This window comes from Vanacampus margaritifer, chromosome 5 (genome assembly GCF_051991255.1).
Source record: "Vanacampus margaritifer isolate UIUO_Vmar chromosome 5, RoL_Vmar_1.0, whole genome shotgun sequence".
Lineage (NCBI taxonomy): Eukaryota > Metazoa > Chordata > Actinopteri > Syngnathiformes > Syngnathidae > Vanacampus > Vanacampus margaritifer.
In genome coordinates, this window is record NC_135436.1 from 26,943,118 (window position 1) to 26,963,596 (window position 20,479).

The following is a 20,479-nucleotide window of genomic DNA, read 5'->3' on the forward strand; positions in this document are numbered from 1 at the left end:
CCATTGCGTTGCTTCGGCTTCGCATATACTAAAATTGGAACGATACAGAGAAGATTAGCATGGCCCCTGCGCAAGGATGACACGCAAATTCGTGAAGCGTTCCTCATTTTAATTATGATTTTTAAAAAAGAAAAAAAAACTATAACTCAGTTAGGGTATATTTACTCCCAATGTCGGTTTCGGCGAGATAGTAGATTCAAATAGCATTTTTTGACTTGTGACATAAACTCAATAGTTGTTGCTGTTAAACCAGTATAACAAGTGTTGCTCTTAAGTTGATCTTGAATCTTGATTCAATTTCCTAGAAAAAAAATCTGTGTAAAAAAAAAAGAAGTTTATATTTTAATTGTAATTTCATATTCCGCCACAATTTAGTAGCAGTTGCCTACATATAGATTCACTAAATAAACCAGCTCCTTGCTGAGCGGCTGGAAGTGCAGTAAAGATTCATCTTTATATTATATAGTTATACTCATTCTACTTCTGCACGAGAACTTCAGGGTGGTGTACTATTCTGTTTGGCTTCACTGTGGCACGCATGCATGAACCACTTGATTTCCTCCCCCACCGTGTCTGCATTCCCGGGTGGGGGCTCTGCAGCAAGAGGCGGGGCTGTTTTGTCTGCACCAATGGCTCTCTTCTTAATTTGCATGATGTTCCGGGCAGCCAATCAGCATTACCAGCGTTTCCTGTGTTTACGGTTTGTTTTCTGTGAATTTCTGCTTTCAATGATCAAAATTATAACAAATGCAGTGTTTAATTTGATTCCCCACATATTTTTGTATGGAGATGTTCTGCCAAATTAGTGACTGTGTGATTTCGACTGAAACCAGTACTGTAAAATGTGTTGTCCGCTATGCGCTTTATATACTAGACCGGACTTCTTCTCTATTGCGTTGCTTCGGCTTCGCATATACTAAAATTGGAACGATACAGAGAAGATTAGCATGGCCCCTGCGCAAGGATGACACGCAAATTCGTGAAGCGTTCCTCATTTTGATTATGTTTTTTTTTTTTTTATGAAAATATTTAAAAAACAACTATAACTTTACTGCCAACTCGTGGACAAATTCTGTTTTTTCTACGTTTAGGATTGTTTACTTCTGAAAATAAAAATTCCTTGGGGGGGGGGGCTAAATAAAAAGACGTTAAACATAAACAAGAGGACTTCAGGCATTTTACAACTTGTCTTAGATACATGTATAAATTATATGCTTAATGATGTTTACAGGAGGAAACTTTTATGTTTTTTTATTAAAGAATTATAACTGTAATTCAACAAAAGATGCCTCGGCCAAATCTAATATTGGGGTCTAAGAAACTCCGAGATAAAAGAAAAAAGGTTCAAAGCAGCACTTACCGTCGACATATTTAAATAAAATTGAAAACGTACTTAAACTGAAATTTACCGCTAATTGTTGTCGCTGACTTCAAGAAAAAGTTTCACAAATCTAACCCCCTTTTTCAAAAATGTTTAAACGAATTTGGCGTATACAGTATATTAAGTCTCTATGATTGGTTAAAAGACCTAAAGTACAAATAATATAAAAGATGCTGAAGAAATTCCCTCTTGTGTTAAATTGAATATGTCCTGATTTCATTTATGTACTGTCATTTAATTATTACTTTAATTGTTTTATTTTATTTTTGTTATGTATGTAATTTACAATTGTGTGTGAACATGGTATAATTGATCCTTGGATTGTTCCCTCGGTAGTTATTGTTGATTTGTATAAAAAAAATGATTGCTGATTGTTGCCAATTTTGTATGTCTTACCGCTTCATTCGAAAAAACAAAAATACTTCTTCCGCTTCCGCGTCCTCGGGAGACGCAGCGTGATTGGTCAAAAGTAAATCGACTGGTTCGACGCGATTCGCTAAGCGGGTTGTCTTCGTTCTTACTTTCGCCAAGGCCGCGCGCCGATTGGCCGGTCTGTTCTTACTTTGGTCTTACTAAAATCGGAGTGCAGCAGTCAAAGTTGACCATTTAATTGTTTTTAAATTGACAGCTACAAGTGCAGATTTACTGGTAATGGATATAGATTGCAAATCTAATGTGCAAAACATCCAATTATTTTCAGACAGAGAGGTTAGAAATGAATAGATGTTCATATTGCACACTTTTTTTTTTTTTAATTCGAGAGGTGAGCAAGGGGCGGTGTATAAGAGAGACACGTCGATTGTGATTGGGTAACATCCGTGTTTGAAACATCTTATTGAAAACTTTATTTAGAAAAAAAAGTAATAATATAAAAAATATACAACAATATGCAGTTTAAGTATTGAAAATGTTAAATCGTCCAGTGGATACGGTTGCTACTTGGTAAATGCCCACCAATCAGAGGGCAAAGAACCATCAGTTGCTGGGCAGATTATGCTAATATATGCAATACGATCATCGCTGCAGCTACCATTCTGAGGTAAGAACAGCTAGATTTTTTTCCATAAAACGCCTTAAAACCAGGGATTTCCTCCACCAGGAAGCGCTGCGTGAGTCGCAAGTACTCTTTCCTATTGTCATTAGTCCAATGTTTGTCTATTTTAAGGAGCGTACGCGCCGATAAAGAAGATGATATTTGTCGCTAGCTCGTTCTTCGTCCATGTCTCCCGACGCTGGTAGTCCCACCCAAAATGGAGCCCGTCTTCCTTGTTCCACATTCGCCGTGAAGGGCCGGGCTCGACAAACTAGTGTGGGGGGCGGGTGGGTCGACTGAAATAAGGCATTTATATACTGCTTTATCTCACGTTTTGTTCACAATGCCAGAACGCAGTCGATGGCGCGGTGAACGATATGTTATCCGTTCCGCTCATGTCGGCCTTCCAGTGGCACTAAAAGGCCGAAATGCTAACACGGAGCGCCCGCGTTTCTACTGCGTTCAAATTTGTGGTATGGTCCGGTTGGGACCGACAACCTGCGGGGTTAAAGCGGGGGGTAAACCTCGTTTATCGATTGGGCTAATTTGATTTTTAAATCTGGCAATATCGTTGTTTTTTTCCCTCCCACGCACAGTTGCTATCGCTCACACGCGCGTTTGCGTTTGGGTCCCGGCTGCAAGACGGCCTCGCCGGCAAACCTTAGCCGACCTTGGTGTGCTTTACCCCCGCTTCGAGTGTGTTGGGTGATCGCTCAGCTGTGTCTGATGGAGCACGCTGCTGCCGCATGCTTTTGGTGTGTTGACAACTTGTGCACATATCCCCCGCAAAAAAAACACATTTTGTTTATATGCATCATATTTTTAAGCTTATGTGTCGTCTAACCATACAATACGCCTACATGAGACTTAATGGATAAACCTGTCGTAGACGATCTGAATTGCAAAAGTTAATTTTAATCAGCACAAGCACATACAATTTCTTAAAATCCTACTCATACCCCTTTTCACTTTTTACCTCCTTGGAAACTTAAATATAGGGCCCAACTGATTAATCAGCCAGCCGATTTCATTGGTAGCTATTAGCTACCTTAAAATCGTCAGAATTAAAATTGACTGTGTTGTAAGATTTAACAAATACTATTACTAAATTATAAAACAGTCAAATATTCTGCCTGCAATTCATATATTTATTCTGGTAAGCATGAAGTGGCCAACAACAACAAAAAAACAATCAGTCAGGCCCTACTTTAAATATTTTTTTAATTGAGTTAAAAAAAAAAATCATTAAATTTGGTGTTGTTTACTACCATCTTGTAGCATCTAGAGTCAGTTACAGTGCAGTAGAAACATTGTTTTGGAGGGGTATCAATTCCTCGGACATTTTCATTGTTCTTTGCAGGGCTTGGTCCTTATCCAACATAAATTATCTTGGCTCAATAGTCAATATAGTCAAATTCTGTGACTAAGTATGAACTCGGGGCCTCTTTAGTTGAACATGTAGCCATTATTATTCACTACATCATTTTGTCTGGTTTAGTGTTGTTTAATTTTGAAAACCCCAAAACTTGAAGTTGCACTCCAACTTCATTGCTTCTGCAACAATAAAGGTGTCCCCGGTCATTTCAAGCAGACTTGGGGTGACAGCCGACCACCACGAGGTCGGCCAGCCGTGTTGCCATGGAAACCAAGCCGGAGCCTGCCGCCGTGTGGAGTCAGTCCGCGAACCCGGATTCAGCCAATTCCACACAGGTATACAAAGTCACACAGCACAGTTTAAATCAGAAATGATTGAGATTAGCACACACACTCTTGTCATTTTTTTGTATTTATTGATCACATATAAAAATATTGAAATGCAAATGTGCTCATCATATAGTCACATTCTGCTGTTACATTTTCAATTGGGTTATAATATAGCGTGTCGATTGTCTTGGTTTGGGTTGTAGGTTCATTTCGAAAGTGGCACGGTGGCCCAGATAGTGTACAGCGAAGACGGTGGCGATCAGGCGGAACGCGGGCAGCAGCAGCAGGTGGTCTACACGGCTGACGGCAACTCGTACACCTCGGTGGAGTCGGCCGAGCACACGCTGGTCTACATTCACCCTGCGGATGGAACCCAGGTAAGGATGGGCTTGTTTTAAAAACGGGTGTTTTTTTATTTTATTTTTTTAAATCTATGGTTCTTTCATTTAGACCAGTGGGTCTTAAACTGAAAATAATTTTCTCTGAAAAAATGCAATAAATTATGCGAATGATGAATTTCCTTACAGGCCGTGTTTGCAGATCAACCTCAAGTGGCGTACATCCAGCAGGATGGCACGACTCAGCAGGTGTGTGCGGATGGATTGTCATTATTTTGTTTTGAGTTTAAACGCAATCATAAAGCAAACCTATGTCTCTCCCCAGGTGGCGGTTTTGCTGCCAAGCGGGCAGAACATGAACACGGCCAGTCTGCACGTCCTCAGCAATGTGGCCGAGGCACCGCAGTCCACCCTGGAGCCGGCATCCCAGGTGAGGGTTCACATTTTGTGTCAAAACGTTTTTTAAAAAAAAATAAAAAATAAAATTTAATCACTGAGAGGCATGAGAATAACACAGCGCTTTAATGCACTGTATAAAAAAACAACCGCGCTCTAAATTAACTCATTCACTGCTAGCCCAGTTAAAATGCATCTGTGACGTCTATAGCCGTCAATGGCACTCAATGATATTATTGCTAATTTTAATTTCCATCCATAGGCCAATGAATGACTGACAATGTGAGATATAAATTCTAGACATCTTGTCTTGTCACACAGGAGCAACTGTCCGTGTCCAACTCGCTAGCCTCCATGGCCGACATGGCCGACCCCGCATCCAGCCCGCTCGGGGCCATAGACAGCACTGACGACTCTCAAGAAGATGACGACGACGAGGAGTCGGACATCGACGACTGGGAGCCTCGCCAGCGCTTCAACCCTCACAACCTCTGTGCGTCCTGGCATCTATATTTTGAACGCAGTCACTCATGTTACGCTTTTATGAACTGAGCCATGCCATGGCTAGGCAAAAAAAAGTGTAATTGATGCCCCCAGGGTGCGAGGAGTGCAACAATGCCAACCCCTCGGAGTGTCTGAACCACGGACCCCTGCACCCTATCCCCAACCGGCCGGTGATGTCCAGGGCTCGCGCCAGCCTGCCTCTAGTCCTCTACATCGACCGCTTCCTGGGCGGGGTCTTCTCCAAGCGACGCATCCCCAAGCGGACCCAGTTCGGCCCCGTGGATGGACCCCTGGTGCCCCAGAGTGAGCTGCAGGACAACTATATTCACTTGAAAGTGAGTCCTAGCATCCTGAGAGAGTTTTTTGCTAATGGAAAGTTCCGTCATGGAAACCGTTGCTACCATAACATTTTTAATGCACGTGTGTTCTAACTTTGAGCCAAGGTACATATTTCACATTAGAAATATTTCATGGCAGATCACCAAAGAAAAAAAAGTTTAAAAAAATACAACTCTTAAAGGGGAAGTCAACCCATTTTTTTTGTACATTAACTCATTCACTGCCATAAATTCATTTAAAAAAAAAAAGATTGAAAAAAATTTAGTGTGTCAGGCCATTAATTTTTAAAATTGTAATTAATTGCATGACTTCACTAATTAACTCACAATTAATAAAAAACAATTATATCTGTACTAAATGTACAATATACAAAAATTATAGGTTTTCATACTCTTAACAAAAGTGGAAAAAAATGTTAAACTAATAGAAATAGTTCAAATGCATTTTTGACGTTTATAGCCGTCAATGGCAGTGAATGAATAAAAAAAAGAAAATATTATTAAAAATTCAGGGTGTCAGGCGATACATTTTTTAAATTGTAATTAATTGCATGACTTCACTAATTAACTCACTATTAATAAAAAAACAATTATATCTGTTCTAAATGTACAATATAAAAAAAATTCTAGGTTTTCATACTCTTAACAAAAGTGGAAAAAAATGTTAAACTAATAGAAATAGTTCAAATGAATTTTTGACGTTCGTAGCCGTCAATGGCAGTGAATGAATAAAAAAAAAAAAAGATTATTAAAAATTCAGGGAGTCAGGCAATTACATTTTTAAAATTGTAATTAATTGCATGACTTCACTAATTAAGTCACAATTAATAAAAAACAATTATATCTGTACTAAATGTACAATATACAAAAAATCTAGGTTTTCATACTCTTAACAAAAGTGGAAAAAAATGTTAAACTAATAGAAATAGTTCAAATGAATTTTTGACGTTCATAGCCGTCAATGGCAGTGAATGAATAATAAAAAAAAAAAAAGAGTATTAAAAATTCAGGGAGTCAGGCAATTACATTTTTAAAATTGTAATTAATCTGTTTTCATACTCTTGTTAACAATGTCAATGGCAGTGAATGAGTAAATATGTTTTATGCAGCCCCACTAGTCTAAACAGGGGGCGGCCATTTTGCCACTTGCCGTCGACTGAAGATGACATCAATGTTGCTCAGGTCTCAGGTAACAACCAATCACAGCGCAGCTTCAGAAAAGGTGATTTCTGATTGGTTGTTGCCTGAGCCCTGAGAAACATTGATGTGATCATCAGACGACAACAAGTGGCAAAAATTTGCCCCTGAGATGAATAAAAGCGGCTGGATTTTGCTTCATAACTCATATTTTGATACATGGCTGCCATGCATAGATGACTAAAGATACATTATTTGTAGTTAGGAAAAGACAAGCATTTTTTCAAAGCATGTTTAGATGTGCAAAATGGCTGCTGCTGTATTTTGTCAAACAAACGCATATCGTTCGCTACTGACCATTCCATTGCGACCACAGCTTTGCGTGCTGGATGCAGCGAAAGAAAGCGAGAAGTCCGAGGATACGTGGCTGGACTTGTCCGACGAGGACAACTGCAACTGGATGATGTTCGTGCGGCCCGCTCAGAACCACCTGGAGCAGAACCTGGTGGCGTACCAGTATGGCGCCGACATCTTTTACACCACCATCAAGAACATTGAGCCCAAGCAAGAGCTCAAGGTTGACGATGCGTGATATCGAATATCGCTGATCCAGTCATTTTTTAGTGCAGATGTTTTATTTAAAATGTATATTTGTAAAAAAAATTGCAGGTGTGGTATGCAGCCACATATGCAGAGTTTGTCAATCAAAAGCTCCACAGTGTTACAGAAGAAGAGAGAAAAGGTGAGCATCATCACCTTGTTTTTTTCCTTTGTTAAAATATCTGAAAGTGATGAGTGCGCATAAGCTAGTTTACTTTAAGAAAAAAACATCAATGGTGAGTTATTGCACTAATGACTTTATTTTTGTCATTTTTCAGTTTAAAGTGACCCAAAACTTTGGGCATTTTTTTTTTACATTTTTGATTATTGGTACACGGAAGTCAGACTTTCAACAACAAATAAGCGCTAATTAAATTTGAAAAATTGAGGCAAAATCGAAATTGTTCAGCCCGAGTCCTTATCACACTGCATGACATTAAAACAGCTTCTGACATGAAGAGGTCGCTTAAAGCAAAGGTTGTTGGTACAAAAAATGGCCAGCAGGTGGCAGCAGAGTATAAGAGACCAACCAGGTCCACGTTTCAACCAGCTTTTTTTCAGGTCTGTGAATAATGATGAAACTTAGCTATATTCTATTGCTAATTGCTGCAAAATGGAAACAGATACAGGTATACTTTTTTTTCCTGATGAAAGAAGAGACTCTAATCTTTCTTTAGGTAAGTTCCATGTTTTTTATAGCAATAGAACAGAATAGTCTGTGGACCTTGAAAAATCAGTTAAAATCCAGTAATACAGCTGGGAGCAAAGGGGGTTGCTTCAGTGAAAGTGGCTGGGAGTGAATGAGTTAACAATATGTATGTTGCTTTCACATTTACCATTGCACTAAATAAAATAAAATAAGCAAATGTAAGGAGATGAATAAATTCAAACTTTGCGTAACACTACATGCTGACTTAAAACAACAACTTAATTCTCGGTTACTTTTCTATTTAAACTTATAAATAAATAAATGTCCTACTTAATGTTACCATTTGTGTAACCTTGAGTAAAAAATGAAAAGAAAATCAATTGGCCAGGTTTTGTCATTTTTGACATTTTTGATTATAGGTGCATGGAAGTCCGACTGTCAACAACAAATAATCGCAAATTAAACTTGAAATATTGAGGCAAAACCGAAATAGTTCAGCCCGAGTCCTTATCACACCGCATGACATCGATAATGTTTACGTGTAGTGCAGCGCTCGTCGCTCATTCTGACACTTTCTTTCAGTTCTGCGGGAGCAGGAGAAGAACTGGCCGTGCTACGAGTGCAACCGGCGCTTCGTGAGCTCCGAACAACTCCAGCAGCATCTCAACCTGCACGACAACATGATCTACTCTGTTGGCAGGTACTTTTCTCCTTCATTTCGCGTCCCCTGGCTGTCGATCATAAATGAGAACGCTTGTTGGGGGGGGGGGTCACTCCTCCTCGCCCTCCTTCACCAGGTCCAGAGGTCGTGGCCGAGCCAAGGGCAGGAAGAGATTTGGGACGGGGAGGAGGCCGGGGCGACCGCCTAAATTCATACGTTTGGATGTGCCGGTTGAAGATGACATGGACAAGACAGCGGTAAGTAGTAATTGTTTTTTGTGACTACGCTTGTCATTTGCACACCTGTCTCAAATCATCTTTCCATATTAACTCTTTGACTGCCAGACGTTTTCAGAAAAGGGATGCCGTGGGTGCCAGCCGATTTAAGCATTTTGACTGATCTTTCAAGGTCCACAGAAAATGTTGTGTTTGGACTATGGAAACACACATACTACTAAATGAAAGATTGGACTCTCATCTTTCATCAGAAAAAAAGTTTGTTTCTACCTTATTCCGTTTTTGAGTAATCAACAATAGAAAATGGTTAGTGTCACCTCTGTTTTGAAACAAACGTCTTTTAACGTCTTTGGCACTCCTCCATAGGATTTTACTAAACGTTATTTAACGTTTTTGGCAGTCAAAGAGTTAAAATGAATGTAAATACCTTGGCAGTGATATTGTTTATTTTTGCGTGATGTCAGAAATGTCTGTTCTACACAGGGTAATAATAGTTTTGGATTTTTCATCATACATAGTTTTTATTTAATTTTTAATTCAGTTAGTTTTAATTGCTTTTTAGAGCAGGTTTGTTCGTTTCCATTGGTGTGATTTATTTTTCTTTTTTTTCTTTTTAGTTTGTTATTAGTTTTAGATTTTTTGGGGATGCAGTATTTGCCCAGTGCAAGAAAAAAAAGTTCACTGCAATGTGTAATAAAATAAAGTACAATTCCCAAACAATATTTCAACCTTCCTTCCAAATGATAAACTAAACGCATTAAAACACTCCCGTTTTTTTTTATTTCGTTAAAAGGGAAGTCACCCCAAAAAAATGTCTTTACAGTAATATGCACTAGTATAAAAACGGCATTCTGATTAATATTGTGTTTGTGAAATATGAGTTAAGCAGCAAAATCTACCCATTTTTATCTATCTCAGCGGGCGGCCATTTTTGTCACTGACTGAAAATGACATCACAGTTACTCAGCGAACAACCAATCACGGCTTACCTTTTTTCTGAGTCTGGTCGTGTGACGTTTACAAGCTGAGTTGTGATTGGTCGTAGCCTGAGCACTGAGCAGCTGTGATGTCATTTTCAGTGGACAGCAAGTAGCAAAATGGCCGCCCCCTAAGATGGATAAAAACGGGTGGATTTTGCTGCTTAATTCATATTAATCAGAAGATTGTAAAGAAGATTTTTGAGTTGTTTTTTTCCTCTAGATTTTGTCAACTTTAATAACCTTAAAGTTTACCTCCAATGTTTAGTTTGACTTGAAGCACACTTAAATTTCCGCAGGAGTTGCTGGAGTTGGCCGAGGCGCAACCACTGGACGAGCCAACGGTGGCGGTTCACAACGGCACGGAGGTGACCGTGTCAGAGCCGGTCACCGAGGCAGATGGTCCAACCGTGCCCCCGGCGGTGGAAACATCCGACGCCCAACCTGCCGGCGTGGCCTTGCTGCTCCCGACCAAGGAGGACCCCACACAGAGCGACCAGTCGGATGCTCAGCTTTCGTCTCCGGACGTGCGACGCTTGAAAATCATGCGAGTGAGACACAAACACTTATTTTCTCACAAAGTGTGTTTTAGTGTGTTTGCCTTTCAAACACTGTGTTTCTCTTCTTAATGCGGGCCTCTTTCAAAGACGGATGTACAGGTAGGTGGGACCACAAGTGGATTTGAGAAAATCAGAAGGCTGAAAAAACTTGTCTTGGTCCCCTCCTTGCCTCACTCAGTATTGTGACATAATAATAGATGCATATATATTTATTTACATTGGTGCTCATCAAATATGTATGTTTTTTTAACTAATTCAAACCTAAAAACATATAAATACGTTCTTTAATACTTTGTCCTTCATTCCCAAAAACGTTTTTATACGTTGTTTGTTATGCTAGAACACACAGACGGCTTTAAAACAGCTTCTGACATGAAGAGGTCGCTTAAAGCAAAGGTAGTTGTTTCAAAAAACGTCCAGTAGGTGGCAGCAGAGTATAAGAGATCAACCAGGGCCATGTTGCAATAAGCTCTTTTTGCCAGTGTTTTCAACAGGTTTGTGAATAATGATCAAATTTAGCTACATTCTATTGCTAATTGCTGCAAAATGGAAACAGATACAGGTATGCTTTTTTTTTTTTTCCGATGAAAGAAGAGACTCTAATCTTTCTTTTGGTAAATTCTATGTTTTTTATAGCAATAGAAGAGAATAGTCTGTGGACCTTGCAAAATCAGTTAAAATCCAGTAATACAGCTGGGAGCAAAGGGGGTTGCTTGAGCGAAAACGGCTGGGAGTGAATGAGTTAACAATATGTATGTTGCTTTCACATTTACCATCGCACTAAATAAAATAAAATAAGCAAATGTAAGGAGATGAATAAATATCATGTATTCAAACTTTGTGTAAGACAATATGCTGACTAAAAAAAAATATTCTGGGTTACTTTTCTATCCAAACTTAAATAAAATAAATAAATGTCCTACTTAATGTTATTACCATTCGTGTAACCTTGAGTAAAATAAATAAATAAATCAATTGGCCAGGTTTTGTCACTTTGATTGACGTTAACCATAAGTCTCGCGATAACTAAATAAAATTGTTGCTATCTGCTAACTACAGTATATAACCTTGTATTTAACTGGAAAAAAAATATTTTAATTTTAAATACCGTCATCTTAAAACTTGTGAAAAACATCCTCAGCAGTCTCCCTCCTCTCTCTCCTTCTGTTGCCAGAACGCAGCACTGCAGCACCACTTTATCCGAAAGAGCTTCCGTCCCTTCAAGTGCAAACACTGCGACAAGGCCTTCCGCGAGAAAGACAAGCTGGAGCAGCACCTGCGCGTGCACGGCCGCGACACCTTCGTCTTCCCGTGCCACCTGTGCAGCAAAACCTTCGTGACCGACACGGCGCTGGACGACCACCTGCTGGTGCACTCCGAGAACCGCTCGTACGCGTGTCTGCTGTGCGCCGAGACGTTTGAAAGGCTGGACGCGCTCAGGGACCACATCGAGATGCACGCCGTCGACGGCATCTTCACCTGCCCGTCCTGCAAGAAGACCTTTCCCGACTTTATCCAGGTGAGTGTCCCGACGGATGAGACCTGTGTATCTCATCTCGTGAGACTTTGACCCGCTGAGCGTTCGTGAGGTGTGCCAGAAGAGTTCCAGGACAGGTCTCAAAAGTCTTTAATTTCCCACCAGGTGAAAAAGCACATCCGCTGCTTCCATTCCGAGAAGATCTTCCAGTGCCCCAACTGCGACAAGGCCTTCTGCCGGCCCGATAAGCTGCGCCTACACATGCTGCGCCACTCGGATCGCAGGGACTTCCTGTGCTCCACGTGCGGCAAGCAGTTCAAGGTGAGGCCGCAGTGCAGCCATGTTTGGATCCCTAGTTGCGACGTACGTATTACATCGTGGGTTCTCACACTGCCGTCTGCAGTCGCTTGGCTGACTGTAAAATAATTTGCAATAAATTACGGTTGTATCGTTTTTAAGAAAGTACATGTTCTGTGGCCATGAGCAAAGCCATATTACAACTGTAAGAAGCCCTTCACCCCCCCCCCCACCAAAAAGGCATATATTTTGGAGAATATAGTCTTATTATTATTATTTACTATTTAGATTAAAACCTCCAGAATAAAATGTCATAATGTTTTTTTTTTTCTTGTGAAGATAACTTTTTTTCTATAAAAAAAATGGTGCTGTAACATTTTGAACATTTGACTTATTTTAAATTGTATATTGTAATTGTAAACTTAAAAAAAAAAAATTCCTATGACATTTAGACGTACACATGGTAGTTATGTATGTCAGCTCTGATATTCCGCATTTTGACGAATATCGGCATTGAGCCTTTTTAAAAATCTGACAGCCGATAGTAGATCAATTTGAAACGGTTTTAACTTCAGGGAACAATTTTTTTATTTTATTTCAGTTAACTTTATAAGAGATGCTGTTGACCATAAAATGTTGTTTGAAATTAAAGCTACTGAACGTAAAATATTCCATTTCAATTCGCTACTGCCACCTGTTGATGGAAAATTAAACTGCACATAGCTAACTTTATTTACAATTGAAAACAATAGGGAGTTTGGGAGTGCCTGAATTTTTAGAATTTTAAAACAAAGATGTCTTTTGTCTAAGATTAAAAAGAAGGGGGGAAAAAAACTTCAACATTTTGCACATCGGAAAGGTTGTTCAATAAACATATGCTTGAAGAAATAAAAACAATCTTAACTCTTTGACTGCCAGACGTTTTCAGAAAAGGGATGCCGTGGGTGCCAGGCGATTTAAGCATTTTTGACTGATCTTTCAAGGTCCACAGAAAATTATGTGTTTGGACTATGGAAACACACATACTACCAAATGAAAGATTGGACTCTCAACTTTCATCAGAAAAAAAAAGTTTGTTTCTACCTTATTCCGTTTTTCAGTAATCAACAATAGAAAATGGTTAGTTTCACCTCTGTTTTGAAACAAACGTCTTTTAACGTCTTTGGCACTCCTCCATAGGATTTTACTAAACGTTATTTAACGTTTTTGGCAGTCAAAGAGTTAAGAAATGAAGTTAGTATTTTGATTTTATTTTGATGCCAATTTTTTCCCTTTTAGCGAAAGTGATTATCTGCTATCAGCCTCCTTGACTACTAGTGTTTGATATCGGCCCTGACAAAAACATATTGGTCTGTCTCTATGTAATTGCTGTTAGAATTACGGGTATATATGTATATTTATATTGTATATTTTTCCAGAGAAAAGATAAGCTGCGGGAGCACATGCAACGAATGCACAATCCCGAACGGGAGGCCAAGAAGGCCGAGCGCATCCAGCGCTCTAAAAGCCACAAAATGAAGACGCCCACCACCGACTTTGAGAGCTTTGTGTTCAAATGCAGACTGTGCATGATGGGATTCCGACGCCGAGGGATGCTGGTGAGCCTGGAAACATCACCGTCGCGCCATGAAACGATAGCCAGCATAATATTTATTCCTTCTTGTCGCAGGTCAACCATCTGTCCAAGCGTCACCCTGAAATGCGCGTTAACGACGTCCCCGAGTTGACGCTGCCCATCATCAAGCCCAACAGGGACTACTTCTGCCAGTATTGTGACAAGGTGACCAGACTATACATTTTGTAGTGCACTTGTCCTCGTTAGGGTTTGTTAGAAAACGATCCTTAAGTTTTCCGCGTGTTCGTAATGTTGATTTTCTGAATACAGACCGGAGATCGGTGAACAGGTCCTTCGAAGGATTTATTTTGCAGAAATGTCTGGATACAGACAAAATAGCTGTGGTTCCCCTTGTGTGTGTGTCCCCTCCTCCCACTTGTAGTCGTTCTTATACTTTCAGCATAGCGGCCCCCAAAAAAACCCTCCCCTCTCTAACCAGTGCTGCCCTTAAGCCCCGCCCCTCTCGCAAGACAGACCGTACTCAACCCACATTGACAGATGGCCGATTGATGTGGAAATACAGTAGGTCAGACAACCTGGCACGACGACAGATGGCCAACCGGGCGGAAACACAGTAGGCCCCAGACAACCCGGCAACCCCAAAGCAAACACAACTTTACAAAGGAATCCTTTTTAACACATTTTCTCCCCAAGAACAGATAGCTAATTACGTGGGAAAAGGAAGGAGGAATCTTCAAACGTTCCGTCACATTATTACACTCATCAAGCTTTACTGAGGAGTTTAAAGCAGTTATGACTAAATCGAAACAGTTCTAACTAAAATCAAAACAGTTATAATTAAATCTGAGCAGCAGCTTGTCAACAGGTTCCTGTACACTACATTTAATAATCATCTTTTTCGCAGGTGTACAAGAGCGCCAGTAAAAGGAAGTCTCATATACTGAAGAATCACCCGGGGGCGGAGTTGCCGCCCAGCATCCGCAAGCTGCGCCCTGCCGCTCCCGGCGAGCCCGACCCCATGCTGACCACGCACACGCAGCTGGCCGGCACCATCGCCTTCGCCCCGGTCTGCTGCCCGCACTGCGCCAAGCAGTACAGCAGCAAGGTGAGGGTTTTGATCTGACATTTTTTTTACTATTTGCCGGCAAAGTGAGTTGAATTGAGTTTACTGTACTGCCAGCTATAAGTAATATGGGTTTGTATATGCCCCAGACTAAAATGGTGCAGCATATCCGGAAGAAGCATCAAGAATTTGCTCAGCTGGCCAACACCATCCAAGCGCCACTGGCGACCGCCGTCATCAGCACCGCGCCTGCCGTCATCAGCACGGACGGCGCCGCCGCCGAGGCCGTCGTGGTACGTGATCAACATCGCAGTGTAGTGTAATGCAATTTTGGAAAATACATAAATAAATAAATGAATGGCTTTATATATTTTATTTAGTTTTGGCGTTAAGTCTACATAAAGTGTGACAAAAAGCACCTCTTGCAATAACTGCTTGGTGACATCCCCCCCCCGCAGACCACTGACCTGTTAACGCAGGCCATGACGGAGCTCTCCCAGACGCTGACCACTGACTACAGAACACCACAGGGAGACTACCAGAGGATCCAGTACATCCCCGTGTCCCAGGCGGGAAGCGCCATGTCCCAGCCGCAGCACATTCAGCTGCAGGTGGTTCAGGTGGCGCCGGTAAGATGGATTCGTTTTAAGTATTTTTTGTCATTCAGGGAGGAGTTTAGCCTAGTGGGAGTTTCAGAAGAAAAAAAAAAAAGCTCCAATTTCAAAGAATTTGATTAAAAAATAACTAAATACATACCACACTGACCCCGACTATTACGTACCTTGAGCGCATGCGCGAGAAGTAATTCCCCTCCATACCATCGGCGGCGGTAGTCATTATTCCTAAAGGCAATACAGTACAACGTGAAAATAGACTTTGTCAGATTCGCTTTTAGTTCAGCGTGAATTGTGGTCCTCGGGGTCTTTTTATGTTTTATTTTTATAGTTTTATTTAAAAAATAAAAATAAAAAATTTACTCATACACTGCCATTGATGGCTATAGACGTAAAAAAATCATTTGAACTATTGCTTTTAGTTTTTTCCCCACTTTTGTTAACAAGAGTATGAAAACCTAAAAATTTTATTTTATTGTATATTTAGAACAGATATAAAATTTGTGATTAATCGTGCGTTAACTAGTGAAGTCATGCGATTAATTACGATTACAAATTTTAATCGCCAGACCCCCCTAATATTTAATAATCTTTTCTTTTTTTATCTTCTTTTTTTAAATAATAAAAATAACTAGTGAAGTCATGCGATTGATTACAATAAAAAAAATTGTAATTGTCTGACGCCCCTAATTTTTTAATAATCTTTTCTTCTTTTTGAAAAAAAAAAAGAAATTAACAAAAGTGGGGAAAAAATGTTAAACTAATAGAAATAGTTCAAATTAATTTTTGACGTCCATAATGAATGAGTTAATATTTTTATTTGTTATTTTTCTATTATTTTACCTATAGAATTGTATTATTTTATTGACAGTTTTTTATTTTCATTGACTGTTTTTACTAGATTTTATGTGTATGATAGTGTGTGGATCTCAATCTGCAGCACTTTGAAAACGCTTGTTTTTGTAAAACATGCTATAGAAATAAAGTACATTAGATTGGATTGGCATATTTTCAACAAAAAAATGTGTTCATAACTTGAAAAGTTGTTAAAAAGGGGTCGTTCGTAACTCGAGGTTCCACTGTAATTAATTGCTTGTTTAATTTCACACTTGATGGGCAAGCAAGCACTCCAGAGATCCAACTATTTGTATACAAGCCACAATTTTTTTTCTTTAATTATATCCCTCCTTTTTTTTTTCTTTTTTTTTTCTAGAGCTCAGTATTGTTCATTCGATTTGACATCATCATTGCTCTCCTTTTTAACTCTTTGACTGCCAGACATTTTCAGAAAAGGGATGCCGTGGGTGCCAGTCGATTTAAGCATTTTGACTGATCTTTCAAGGTCCACAGAAAATTATGTGTTTGGACTATGGAAACACACATACTACCAAATGAAAGATTGGACTCTCATCTTTCATCAGAAAAAAAAAGTTTGTTTCTACCTTATTCCGTTTTTCAGTAATCAACAATAGAAAATGGTTAGTTTCACCTCTGTTTTGAAACAAACGTCTTTTAACGTCTTTGGCACTCCTCCATAGGATTTTACTAAACGTTATTTAACGTTTTTGGCAGTCAAAGATAAAAATAAATAAATTAAAAAAAAATGTTTTCTTTAATTATATCCCTCCTTTTTAATCTTGAGCAACTACTGAAAGGACCTCGTGGTCACCACTTTTTTGTTTTCCCAGGCTTCCCCCCCGCACTCCCAGCAGCAGACAATGGATGTGGGCCAACTGCACGACCCGCACGGCTACAGCCAGCACGCCATCCAGGTGCAGCACATCCAAGTCGCCGAGCCCTCGGCCTCCGGGCAAGGTGTCACCCAGGTATACGCCTATAATGTTGCGTCAGATCTCTTATTTTTGCATTATTAGGACTCGACTCAGGTCGATACAGGTTAGGGTTAGTCCACAATACATGACTTTTTTGTTTTTGAGCAAGCATCTCTGATTTCTCTCCCAGGTGACGGGTCAGCCACTAAGCCCCAACTCGCAACAGACCAATCAGGAGCTGAGTCCTGCTCAGCTGACCCCCGTGACGCTGGCTCAGAACCACAGTCTGCAGGCCAGTGGTACACCTCAGCAACAGCCACAGCAACAGCAACAGCAGCAGCAGCAGCAGCAGGGAGCTGTGCAGCACGCTTACATACCTGGAAACTGGAACTACAGAGGCTACCGTGAGTCCAGCCTGAAGCGCACACGCTCACGACTTCCTGTCATGTGATCATTTATCCATGATCTCTTCTAGTAGGCAGTGCTAGCGGATTTGTTTTGGTGCAACATGGTACTACTAAAGTATATTCCAGAGTCTATACTTCAGTAAATGAGTTTAATCAATACTTCAAATTTGCCCCGACATATTTTTCTTTATTTAATTTTTTTTTTTAAACCCAAGTATCTGTACTTCTACTTAAGCAGCCTCCGAGATCCAAATGATGACACTGCCCCACGCTCAGTATGTCATCGCCGAGGCCGCCGCACCGGTAACCGGAGCTAACAGCAACCAGGCGAAAACGGTGAGTAGATGTCAAACCCAAGGCGAAAGTCCCTTTCCCTGAGAGAAACAGACGGAGAAAAACAAAGCCGGAATCGGGGTGAGACGAGAGATTGCATGATGATGCAATCAGTCAGATCTGCCAATCAGGTTCAGTTTTTTTATAAACCGTAATTGGTCATCAAACAATAATGAAATGATAGAATATACTTTTACTACAGTAAAATGCTCAAATGATAAAAATAAAAAAAACTACACGTGGACAAAATTGTTGGTATCTCTCTTAATAGAATAAATAAGAATAAAAGAGAGAAAAAAATAATGGTAATAATGCATAAAATTGTTATGAAAATTAATCAATAAACAGACATTGCTTTTGAGTTGTTCTACAGGATTATTTAAAAAATACTCATGAATCAGCATTAGACAAAATTGAGGGTATCCTTAATTTAGTATTTAGTTGTACAGTATATATTTTTTTTAAATAATAATTTTATTGTATTTAAGTGCAGTGTCATGTTCAAACTGATTGTTTATTTTTTTATTATTTTTTATTATGAATGCTAACTAATAGGGGTGTACCAAAAAATCGATTCTTATAAGAATCGCGATTCTCATTTAGAACGATTCAGAATCGATTTAAAATGTCCCAAAATCGATTTTATTTAAATTATTTTATACTGTCTTCCCTTTGTTTGTGTGCCTTTATTGGGAGCGCTGTTTATGTTGTACCCGATTTAGCCACTTAGGGGCAGTGTGGCTCCACGCGGTCTGATACACTGTTAAGTAGCCACATTGGAGAGTACAAGGAAAAAGTCACGATCAAGCTATTCCAATAAAAGTTTTTTTTTGCAGCGTGGAGCCGTTCTTTTGAGTGATAAAAGTGCCGCGAGTAGCGCACTAATTAGCATTAGCGAGTCAGACTGGAGTAGATCATTACGATTCCTTGAACATCTAAAAATTGAAGCAAAAATCACGTAATCAAATCATTTTGAATCAAAAATAGTTTTTAATCAAAAATCGATTCTGAATTGAATCACACACTCAAAAAAATCGGAATCGAATCGTGAGACATTCAAAGATTTCCACCCCTACTAACTAAGCATATTCTCAATTTGGTCCCTCCAGACGCACTACGTCATCTCTGAAGGTCAGACGGACTTGGATTCCAAACCTTCGGGTCCCGTCAACTCGGGTCCGAACCACGGCGAACACTTGGAGCCGCCGGCGAGTCAGCAAGCCACCACGCAGTACATCATCACCACCACCACCAACGGAAGCGGCGCCAGTGAGGTCCACATCACCAAACCCTAAAACCCCCTGGACTTTGACCTACTCGCTTCTTCTCCACCCCCAAATCTTATCCTGATTTTAAGCACGCGGACTAATAACAAAGACTCAATGAATTTAGAGGCCAAAATGAAGACCAGCACAGTTTTATGTGTTTGTAAATTATTATGTTGTTGTCGATGTGTCACACGCTGCTAGAAAAGTCAACGAATGACAAATCTCAAATTAATTTACAGCTTTATGAACATCATGGCCTGCTTAAGTGGAAAGAAAATCTTTTTATGCCTTTGAAGTATCCAGAAAAGTCATTTATTTGTGAATGAAAACTGTGACACAAAATGAAAATCTTCAAGTTTTAATTGCAGTCGTCGAGTTTTTGTTCCAAAAATATTAAGCCATATCGTGCAAATCTGGTTTATAGCAATTGTTTTATGGTATACAAGGAACCTCGACTGTTCGCTGGGGATAGGAATAAAATAGCAAAAGTCAGAAGAAAGGTTTCTAATTACATAGAAATGCTACAAGATAGCGTCAAAGCACTATTTTGTGTTTGACAAGTCTACAGCTAGTGCTGCACAATCAGTCAAATTTTAATCTTGTTCATTGTTTTTGGTTTGCGCGATTAAATTGTCGACGACAATTTTTTAATGAAGGCTCCAAGCAAGCACTTTTTCAACTATTAGTCAGCCAACCACTAGGGGGCGATTGCATGCTTAAGGCTCAATTAAGCTGCCTAAATAACAAGCGAGTGCACCCAGTTAGCCATTTTTAAATTCTTTGGTATTTATGTTTTAATTTGTCTTTTTTTTCTTGTACATTTTCCAAAGTTTCATTTAGCACAAAAAAATATTGGTTGCTGAATAGTAGCACAATTAAATTGCAGGTGTTTTCCATAATATGAATAATTGTGATTAAGAATCCTGATGATCATTTTGGCCATAATTGTGCAGCTCTCGTTTCAGCTTGACTAAATGAAACTCCTCCCCTTAGTGTAGCATGGTTCCATGGCCCCAAGATGGCGCCCAAGCACTATTTTAAAAGTATCACTTTAAATTTTTTGTTGTAGGATACTGTAGGTTCCCTCAAAAATACACAAGTAGGCACATTTGTCACTCATGCCAGCCCGCCTCTTAAAGCCACGTATGTGAATATGTG

The 20,479-nt window shown here is 39.8% G+C and overlaps 1 protein-coding gene and 2 non-coding genes across 11 annotated transcripts; all 3 read left to right on the forward strand.

The window, feature by feature from the left end:
- The first annotated feature begins 5 nt into the window (after positions 1–5).
- LOC144052754 (U6 spliceosomal RNA) lies at positions 6–111 on the forward strand. Its single transcript, XR_013294306.1, has one exon. It is a non-coding gene; the product is annotated as a U6 spliceosomal RNA (small nuclear RNA).
- A 782-nt stretch (positions 112–893) lies between these two features.
- Positions 894–999, forward strand: LOC144052756 (U6 spliceosomal RNA). The gene has a single exon (XR_013294308.1). It is a non-coding gene; the product is annotated as a U6 spliceosomal RNA (small nuclear RNA).
- A 1,286-nt stretch (positions 1,000–2,285) lies between these two features.
- On the forward strand, positions 2,286–19,683 carry prdm10 (PR domain containing 10). 9 transcript variants are annotated; one of them, XM_077566716.1, is made up of 23 exons: positions 2,286–2,420; positions 4,006–4,124; positions 4,322–4,495; positions 4,646–4,705; positions 4,782–4,886; positions 5,174–5,345; positions 5,450–5,691; positions 7,208–7,408; positions 7,501–7,573; positions 8,663–8,780; positions 8,878–8,998; positions 10,254–10,505; positions 11,689–12,033; positions 12,157–12,312; positions 13,707–13,886; positions 13,958–14,068; positions 14,769–14,969; positions 15,077–15,220; positions 15,386–15,556; positions 17,230–17,367; positions 17,504–17,717; positions 17,956–18,056; positions 19,163–19,683. In XM_077566716.1, exons 2-23 carry the CDS (start codon positions 4,053–4,055, stop codon positions 19,346–19,348), a joined length of 3,537 nt encoding a protein of 1,178 aa, XP_077422842.1. In that variant the 5' UTR covers positions 2,286–2,420; positions 4,006–4,052; the 3' UTR covers positions 19,349–19,683. The 9 variants fall into 9 exon arrangements, with proteins under 9 accessions (XP_077422842.1, XP_077422847.1, XP_077422848.1 ...); XM_077566721.1 differs by having other exon boundaries at positions 2,287–2,420; positions 4,003–4,124; XM_077566722.1 differs by having other exon boundaries at positions 2,291–2,420; positions 3,983–4,124.
- The last annotated feature ends 796 nt before the right edge of the window (positions 19,684–20,479 follow it).

Excerpts from the sequence above, each read along its gene's own strand:
- prdm10 (XM_077566716.1), top strand. The coding sequence starts at position 4,053 with ATGGAAACCAAGCCGGAGCCTGCCGCCGTGTGGAGTCAGTCCGCGAAC. Across the intron at positions 4,887-5,173 it reads CCCTGGAGCCGGCATCCCAG|GAGCAACTGTCCGTGTCCAA; the intron begins GTGAGGGTTCAC and ends CTTGTCACACAG. Across the intron at positions 8,781-8,877 it reads ATGATCTACTCTGTTGGCAG|GTCCAGAGGTCGTGGCCGAG; the intron begins GTACTTTTCTCC and ends CTCCTTCACCAG.